Source organism: Berghia stephanieae, chromosome 1 (assembly GCF_034508935.2).
Source record: "Berghia stephanieae isolate SIO BIC M18660-M18661 chromosome 1, UCSD_Bste_1.3, whole genome shotgun sequence".
Classification (NCBI taxonomy): Eukaryota; Metazoa; Mollusca; class Gastropoda; order Nudibranchia; family Aeolidiidae; genus Berghia; species Berghia stephanieae.
The window spans coordinates 73,256,102-73,266,101 of record NC_088360.1 but is presented as its reverse complement, the minus strand read 5'-3'; the positions used below and the strand labels follow the sequence as shown (position 1 = coordinate 73,266,101).

The 10,000-nt window shown below is 34.4% G+C and overlaps 1 protein-coding gene across 2 annotated transcripts in view; it reads left to right on the top strand.

Annotated features, from left to right (window-relative positions):
• LOC144956455 (uncharacterized) overlaps window positions 1-10,000 on the top strand; it is a 96,170-nt gene that overhangs the window by 3,235 nt on the left and 82,935 nt on the right. For both annotated transcript variants that reach the window (XM_078886969.1, XM_078886960.1), the window contains exons 4-10: window positions 51-207; window positions 1,615-1,677; window positions 5,978-6,039; window positions 6,468-6,542; window positions 6,763-6,811; window positions 8,106-8,175; window positions 9,178-9,280. In XM_078886969.1, coding sequence (XP_078743095.1) covers window positions 51-207; window positions 1,615-1,677; window positions 5,978-6,039; window positions 6,468-6,542; window positions 6,763-6,811; window positions 8,106-8,175; window positions 9,178-9,280 — 579 coding nt within the window. The remainder of the gene's footprint in view (window positions 1-50; window positions 208-1,614; window positions 1,678-5,977; window positions 6,040-6,467; window positions 6,543-6,762; window positions 6,812-8,105; window positions 8,176-9,177; window positions 9,281-10,000) is intronic.

Sequence of the window (10,000 nt, the reverse complement as noted above, 5' to 3'; positions counted from 1 at the left end):
TGATAAAGCAGATTCGTGACACTTTCTATTTTTTTCCCCAATATCAACAGATTAAAAATGTGATCACTCTTAGTAAATTCTTAGCATTGGGTACCCTCATCTTATCCAACAACAATCTGAAATGGTCGGATCTGGAGAGGCTGAGCCATGCCCACATCATGAGTCTAAGTCTACATGGAAATCCCCAGATGGACTCAGACCCTTACTGTACGTTAATAATAAATTTATGATTCTTAGTTTTGATTAGAATAAATGTGGACAAATATGTGCATATAACGTAGTGCAATCTGACGTGTGTGCTGTCCTTAATAATGGTTAATTCCTGAGAAATTCATAAAGGCAATGGTTTCCTTTCCTTTACGGTACAAATAAATTGACTTAACGTTCTTTATGTGTTAACATGTTTACAATATTTAATATTTGTCACTGTTCACAGTCAGGTAATATGTGCACAGTCATGACAGTGAAAGTATTTGATCATATTCAAACAAATGGCACTTGGTCCCGCTTTCGTCTCAGAAGGAAGTTTTGTTCATATGTAGATAGATATGTTAAAGATGATGATTGTTTGGATATAACATAATTACTTAGTGAGCATCTTTGTGTATTTTCTGTTTTTCGCTCAGTGTTGTATTGTATGAGAGAATACGCCATATTTTAAGATCAATTCAAATTGTGTGATCTAAAATTTCTAGTTTGCATCATGTTGTTTCCCATATATTTGTAATGAGGCAACAGTGTTTATAATATTGCAAAGGTCGAAAATTGTCTGTGGAATTGTACCTCACTTTCTTATATTTGAAAATAAGGCTTGGGTGTGACATTCATATGGAGTTGGTCATTTAAAATTGATTTTTCAAAACACTTGTTTTGCATATAGAAGGTATGGCATAGTGATGGGGACAGAATTGTAAGTGCTTGTAAAATGCTCCTGGCACACAGTGATTTAAAAATTTTCTGGAACCGAGAGGAAACCATGTTTGAAAAACGGTGCTTTTCCCTGTAAAAAACTTTTTTTTTTTTGCTTTTAGAAACAGTTGGTAACTTTTTGTTCAAAACATAGTTTACTATAAATAACAGTTGCGTAAAAAATAAATGTAACAAATATACAAATGATTGCGTATATTAAAGCTGAGAAGTGTAGAAAGTTTTTTAAAGTGCCAGAAAGCCCAAGTTGTCCATATTTTATTCAGCTCGAATGGAAACATGTGAAGGCTGATTTTGAGATTTTTTAACATTTTTTTTTCAGATATAAGTAATTATATGGCACTTTTTGTAATTTAACTTGTTACACCAACCAAATATCCATCCGCATGCATAAAAATTATTTTTTGGGCGGTTGATAAATTATAACAAATACCAAAAAAGTGTCAATTACGAAGTTTTAGATGGAGTATATAGACACACATCAATAAAATTTTTCCTACAGAAAGATTTTGGAGTTTGTGTATGATAATCAATATAAATAAAACAGAAAAAATTTGTTAAATTTAGCTTTGTAGCAATTCTTCCCAGTTATCTCATTTACTTAAAGCTTAAATCTCTGGACTAGACAGTGACAGAAGTAATTGTTAAAGACTCAAAATCAAACAATATGTATTCTTTTGTCCTCAGATCGAATCCATGTCATTGATTCTCTACCACTGATATGGGAACTGGATGGTCGACTAGTCACAGGTTGGTAAATACTTTGGAATTATGCATTCCTTGTTTTATTCTTACTGTTATAATACATTTTTTACAAAGTTTACCATTATTTTAATTCCTCATTTACTTGTTCCATTGCTTTCTTCATTGAGAATGAGGGAGATTTATATCAACACTAACTTGTGATTTCTATACCTCCCTGTCTTCATTTGATAATGAATGCCAGTATGTCACACAAGATTTTATGTTTTCAGACCTGCCTACTACCACAAAAAATTCGTAGAATTACGAAATTTTGGCTCCATTGTCAGAACTTCATGAGGATCTTTAAGTCATTAAAACTCATTGAAAATGAAAGTTGATGTCAAAGTGCACAATATTAAGAATTTTAAAGTGTTATCTAATCATCGTGAGGGCAAATCTGTAAAGTTAAATATAGTGATACAATTTCTGTCTCCTAAAAACTACGAAATTTAAACTTTTCAAGTAGGCAGGGCTGTGCTTTCAAAATGTATCTGTTGCTACACAAACCATTTATAGCCTCAGTGAGATATAAATCTCAGCAATATAGTTAAATGTGAATGATTACCTATATGTGTTACGTGCCAATTGGCAGCTATGTTGTTTTGTGCTCTCACAGTTTTAATTATTTCACTGGATTATATTTACTTCCCATTTTGGATTTTTATACTTATGTTTAAAAATAACATTTTGCATCTGTGTATATAAAGTTTTTGCTTTTAACTCATTTATTTTAGACAGAATTATCAAAAAGCTTTTAAGTTCTGACCATGAAATTTTGCAATACCACCATTTTAAACAATATCTATTTTTCACTTGTTGTACGAGTTTTAATCACGATGTGGCGAAGTGCCATTAATAACCTGACGCCGCTCCATTTGAATCAAAACAAAAGGTTATCCCATGGTGAGAAACGAAGACAAATCAAATCTAAAACAACGTCCACCGTCTTCTGTGGTTAATGTTCAACTTAATTGTAATGATAACAACAATTGTATAAATAACCATGATAGAAGGCAGCAGAAAAACACTATCATTAACCCCTTCCAGGATATCATTTGCCCTCAACACAATGAAGATGAAACCTCATTTAGATTATGCAATAGAGAAATGGCTATGACAGCCACTTGAAATGTAAGAGCACTCAATCAATTAGGGAAAATTGAAAATGTAATTCAAGAAATGAAGAAATACAACCTAAAAATCCTAGGTGCCTCTGAGACAAGATGGACTAGAGTCAGTAAAGTTAACATAGATGATGTACATCAAATGATCTACTCAGGAGGAACAAAACATGAAAGAGGAGTGAGTGTGATTCTGGACAACTGCATAGCAAAATCCGTTGGTGGGTATTGGGCAATATCGGACAGAATTTTACTAATGAAACTGCAAGGGAAACCTTTCGATCTAAATATCATACAAGTGTACTCAGCAACATCAAAAAGCAAAGAGTGCAATGTAAACATATTCTACGAAGAAATAGAGAAGGTGAAATAACATTGCAAAAGACATGATATAACTAAAATCATGGGAGACTTTAACGACATCATTGGACCTCATGGTTTAGGAACACGGAATGAGAGAGGAGAACTACTGATGAATGACTGGTGCAGACAAGAAGGCTACTCCATTGCAAACACATGATTCAAACAAACATGTCAGAAGAAAATGGACATAGATAAGTCTTGGAAATCGCTACAAAACCAAATTGACTACATATTAATAATACAAAGATTAAAGAACTGCATTAAAATGGCAAAGACCATTCCTAGTGCAGATTGCAACAGCGGCCATTGACCTATAAAATGTGGTCTTAGATTAAAGCTGAAAATGATTAAGACTTCGAAAAAAGAGCCACAATGACAAATTGATATACTAAGACAAGATGCTCCAACAGTGGAAAAATACAAAGATGCCATAAAACAGAAACTGGAAGACTGGCACCAACAGAAGACATTGACAAGTACGAGAATGATTTTTCCAAGTGTATCACGGAGACCATGAAAGACGTTTTTTCTGTATGACCACGTGGTGTGAAGCAAGATTGGATGACAAATAAAATACTTTTAAAAAATGGACGAAAGAAGCAAATTAATTAGAAACAGCATGGATTATAAAAATGTCCATAAAATCATTAAAAAATGAGTGCAGAGAAACAAGGGAATGCTTCATTGATGAAGAATGCAAGAAAATAGAAAATCAAAAACACTTTGACACAAAGGTCTTTCACAACTCGATTGCAAAGTTAACTGGAAGAATAAAGTCAATCACCAAAGTCAATTGCTTTAGAGATGCAAATGGAAACATAATCATGAGCAGCGATGCGATTTTACGTTGATGGACACAATATATAGAAAATCTTTATGCAGACGGTAACAGGGACACAGCCCCCAAAGACTTGCCAGAGAACGGTAGTGGTACAACAATCATGAGAGATGAAGTAGAGGCTGCTTGCAAAGAACTGAAGAAAGGAAAAGCCATTGGACAGGATTACATTTCAATTGACCTTTTAGATGAACTAGCCGATGTCGGAATAGACATACTGACAAAAGTGTTTTATATGATTGATAGCAAAATGGGTGCAATAGATTGTGATCAACACTGCATAATCAACATCATGAGCCAGATCACAAAGATCCTCCTACGCATCATAAAGAGGTTATCCAAACTTACTATTGTCTCTCCTCTACGCATGTGAAACCTGAAATCTAGACAAGGAATGTCAAAATCACCTAGAAGCTTTCAAAATGTGGTAGTACGGAAGTTTGCTAAACATCAAATAATCAGATAGAATAATAAATGTAGAAGTTTTGTATAGAATAGGGAAACCCCTCCAGATTGTGAAAACCATCAGAAAAAGGCAAATGGGCTTTCTTGGGTGTGTGTGGCGACGAGGGCACATTGAAAGCCTAACACTCAGTGGCAACATAGAGGGAAAAAGAGCTCGTGGTCGTCAGAGTTTGACGGTTTTTTTACCAGTTTGAGGCAAGCAACATCTCTACAAACTCCGAGTACAAAAGGGAGGCAGAGTATAGATCATCATGGAGGCAAATGATAGGCAATGTGCACACAAGCACAGGCGACAGATAAGTAAAGTAGTCCTTCAGAGCCATTTGGCCCACAGAGCTGGAGTTTATCCTGGTTTCTGTAGCATGAAACAGACATTAGCAATTGCTTGCTACCTATTTTATCGTAGTGTTTTTATGCACCTCCGTTGACGGGGTATCTTAACGCATCGTTTTTATACACCTCCGTCACGCATGAGCATCCCACCCAATTTCATCAGCGATATTGTTTTTCTGTATTTGGACATGGCGAAAGTTATATTGTGACATCTGTAGGATGTTTTTGTTAATAAATTTATATAATAATAATAATAATTTTAAAAATCGAAATATAAAACCAGAAAATAGAAGTTGCATTGAAGGTAAAATAATGTTTAAGAGAGACCTTATTAAATGTGATGAACGGTCAGGTGGCTCAGTAGCGCAGCGGACAAGCTGTCAGACTCTAACCTTGAAAGTACCGGGTTCGATTCCCATTGTAGACAATTTATTTTTAATTTACTTTATTTTTGCTTTTTTTCTTTCTTTTAAAAAAAAAAAACAACTTTTTATCATGTTTTTTAAAAAAATTCGATTTTAATTTTCTAAAATTATTTATTTATTTGAGATCAGTATTTGTAGGCCATGTTTCTTTTTACTTTTGATTTTTTAAATTATTGTTATTATTCTTTAATTTATTGTCATTGTATAAACGTACATTGGTAATCACTAAGCAGTGTGCTAAACTACAATCTAAAACTATTTAAACCACATGGACGTATGCAGCAACATTTTCATTAATTTACCATCACCGCCAACGGAGGTGCATAAAAACGCCACCCTATTTTATAGGACACGTGTCTGTCGCAAAACACTTTCCACCAGATCCAACAGAGCCAGCTACCCAATCACTGTTCAAGGGGTCAGAAAAATCTCGACCGCACACTTGTATTCTATAATGTCCAATATTTCTTCAAGACAGCAGTAAAAATAGCTCAACTTTTTTAGATATTGAAAAACAACAAAAATGGTTCTTGAAAATCGGCATTATGGTATTTTGATTTACAAACAATTGCAATTACGAGACACTTTTTAAATAATGTGTGTACAAGATTTCAATGTTTCTGATATTTAGGATCCACAAGAAAATGCCTTTAGAACGAGACTAAATTATTTCTGCATATTACGGTGATAATGATGATAATATGATGGTGATATAATTGTTTGCTTAGCGTGATAAAAACTTTTTTTTTTCAATAAAACAGTAACAGAAAGACTGCATGTGAAGCAGTTCTTTATTGATACTCAGTTTACAGAGCATCCAGTGGTAAGTATTAGTGATATTAGTTGTTTTTTTATTTTGTACTCTCTTAACTACCTTCTAATATCTTCCCTCTCCAATGAATTATAAACCATTGGATCAGGATTCCACTACTATTCCATTGAGAGATTTATGCCCCTTGGTTTATCAATATTTATTGTACTTAGACTTTTTCTTTTTACTAAATTTTAAGATGATTATTGGGGGGAAAAAACACAGCAAAACACAACATAAATGAAAAGATAAATGAATTCATTATTTATTTATTTTTGCCTTGCCCTATTTCGTTGAGATGACATCAAGGAATGATATATACTTTTTTTTTCCTTTAGTCCCAGCTCTCACACTTTCTCTTGATGCAGAGTTATATTTAATGTATATACTGCAAAGTTTTAATAGCATTTGTTCTTCTCATTTTGTAAAAAAATATGCAGAGACACAAAACATGTCGAACGTTCCAGACCACATCTTTGAAAAACATTGGAACTGAAGGCATTGTTAGCAAAGAGGTAAAACCTTATTACGTCTAAAATGCTAAATTCATGTCACCTGTCTGTATTTACAATTTACTTCATTACTGTACTTTATTACTGTATTGATTTACAGGCAAAATGTATGACAGTCACTCTGTTAAATGTTTAAGATAACATGAACATAGACTGTAGATTTCTTTTATGTCATTGCCACTTTTCCCCTAACTTATTTAATGATGTTTCTTTTAATTTTCAGTGCAAATACATTTACTCCAAGTTCCCTATGTCGGAAAAACATACCAAACGTAAGGATTTGTATAGAATTTGTATAGATTTCAATTATTATTATTATTATTTTTTAATAGTTTTTATTATTTTTTTTTTTTTTGTTTTTTTTTGTTTTTTTTTTTTTGGGGGGGGGGATAATTGTTTGTTTGTGTATAACACCCTCATCCTTTTTCTCATGAGACAAAATAGATTTAAAAGATGTGTAGCAGAAATATGTCGTGGCGTGGTCCGTGTTGAAATGTTTAGAATTTCCAATTGTCTCGTAGGTACTTTAACATTTTACCTGCCTTTTTTGTCAGCCTGATTCTATTTAATTAGTTGGCTACATTGTAAATTTTTTTAACATAATATTTTTTACAGAGTATCACACCACCCCCCCCCCCTCCCCCTCCCAACTCCCTCCCTCTTTTGTTTCACCTAATAACTCACTCAGGGAAATCATATCCCAATTAAGTCGTCTAACAAGAGGTTAGCTAATAGGCGATAGTATAAAAGCAGAATTCATTATCGTAGAAAAAACGTAGGCTGTAAATAATCTTGTCAATATCAATTGTTTATCATCTTCATCCCTTTTCTTCTTTTTATTTTACAATCTCAGCCTCCTCCTTTTCCATCTTCCTTTTCCTTACCTGCTTTTCGTATTTTCTTTCTCTGGCGACCACCAGTAAGCCAATTTCAGGACAATGCCCCAAAGTATCCATATTTCTCTTTGTTGTTTTAATCAAAACTGGTAATTCTAAAAATGTTTATTTAAGATACCGAGAAATAGAGCAAGGACACTGTCTGTAAGGAATAACATATTTTGTGACTTGAAGCTTTCATCAATTTGTGTGGTTAGTGAGTGTATGTGTGTGTGTGTATGTCATATGTGTATGTATATGTGTGTGTGTGTGTGTGTGTGTGTGTGTGTGTGTGCATGGGTAACATCGCAGCAGGTCTGCATAATCTAGACTCAAGCTTTTGGGCTCTGCTCCATCATAATATGCTGCCAAGTTTTTGATTTAAGATAGACTAGTGATTTGAGAATAAAATATTTTGATGAATGATCTATTGCTGATCTGACAGGGGTGACTATGAACGGGTACCATTGATAAAATACGCCCCTGGTATCATAAAATTATTATGATCATCAGAGGAATAAGGCTTATAATCAAATTGTTTACCTAAAGAGCATCTTGCTCACACCTAAAGCTCTTAAAAAGATTCCCTTTAATCTCTTTTATCTCTGGTAATCACTGTTGTGTTTTAATTCCCAAAAAAATTAATTTCATTTTCTAACCTCTTCTTTTATAACATTTTAAAAAATCTTAGATACTGATGAGAGGAGATTGAAATATCTGGCCAACATGGTACAAGAAGATATCCTAGAAATGCTTGATCAGTGAGTACTCTTTCATTATTTTGGTATTAGTATTAATAATCTATATTTTTTTTAAAACACTCACAAAAAACCTTTTCATTCGTGATTCTTTGTTAGGGGTAACGTTTTGAAGGACAGAGAGATGGGGGCTTAAACATTGTGAGAACTTTGAAACTTGATTAGAGAACAAATTTATTTTAGAAAATGTTTTCACCAATATTTTAGCCATTTGAAATGATTGAGTTTTTAATTCCAAATGTAAAATTGAAGTTATTGAATATCGTTCTAACTTGCCAAAAGTTAATATCTGGTGTGCATTGATCAGGGAAAGAGTGATTGGTCCTTTTTTTTATTACAAACAGTGATAGAAACAAATTTTCTGGCCATATTTGAATAGTACAGAGTTCCTCGGCTTGATGATCTTGATGATCAACACAACATCTTCCAACAGGATGGAGCTTACCCTCACTGGAGTTTGAATGTGAGGGAATTTTTAAATGATCTACTCCCAAACCGATGGACCATGGTCTAATTTTCTGGGCTTCAAGATCCTCTGATAACCCCATTTAACTGTTTTTATGGGGGATATGTGGAGAGAGTACCCCCAGGTGAGAGATATGTGTCACCTGATGACAAAAATAAGAGAAGTTTTTTGTTCCATCACATTAGTCATGCTGCAAAAGCTGTGGGACAAATTGGAGAGAGGCTTGCGGCTTGTTATTCAAACTGGTAGATTACTTGCTTAACACACAAAGGGGCAGAGATCGATCCCGAGTGAAGTCGAGATTTTTTTCTGACCCCTCTCCCCCCTCCTGTCCACCCAGCAGTGATTGGATAGCTGAGTCCTTTAGATCTGGCAAAAAATATTTTGTGATAGACTAGCGTCATATCCACAGAGTAGCAAACAATTGCTCTTGTCCACTTCACGCTAAAGAAATCAGGATAAACGCCAGCTCCGTTGACCTTTGAGAAGGACCATATATTATATATGTATATAATTTTATATTTATCCATTTTTTACAGGGAAAATGTGATTGGACCAATGAATAGTAACTTCTTGAATGATTTGATACATGAACGATATAAGGATGTGGAAAGATGTAACATGGTGCTACTACTCCTTGTGGTAAGTCTCAACTACAATTACAATTGGCTTTGGTCACAAACTGTTCAACTTCAAGAACTTTCCAATTTTAGACCCAACCCATTTTTCAATCAGTGATACATAACATTTATAAATATTGGCGACGGCTTTCCAATTAAAATGACATAAAATGAGAAAACCTTTCATGTCTATGGGACCCTTATATCATCTGTGATTTTTAAAATTCACCTATGTAGTTTGGTTTTCCCAGTATAGATGCATGTTGCTACAGTTTCCAGGTTCAGCACTTACGCCTGTCTGGGCTTTCCGTGCCCTTCAGCCCAGTGACTGTCTTCGGCCTGCTTTTTTTGTTAGTATTTGCTTCCTTATCCTGAGCCACCCAAAACTTTTGTGGTTTTATATCAGAGTGTCCTTCTCCATGAAAAGTTGCCAGCCAAAGCTAACATGTCCTGTCCAACTTTGGATTTTATTCAGAGTGTCCTTCTTCTAGATCGATCACAGTCCCACGTTGATTAGCTCTCTCCTCCCAAAGAAGCCTAAGTTGGGAACTTTGGATGTTGTCATTTGGCGTTGATTTGCAAGGCATCAGTCCCTATCAACCCCACCCATGTTGTGGGCCAAAGCACATGTATAAAAGTCTGTGCAAAGGGATACGGACTGGGTGGATGTTTTATTCTTTGTTCCTTATGAGCATCATCATCATCATCATCATCATCATCATCATCATCATCATCATCATCA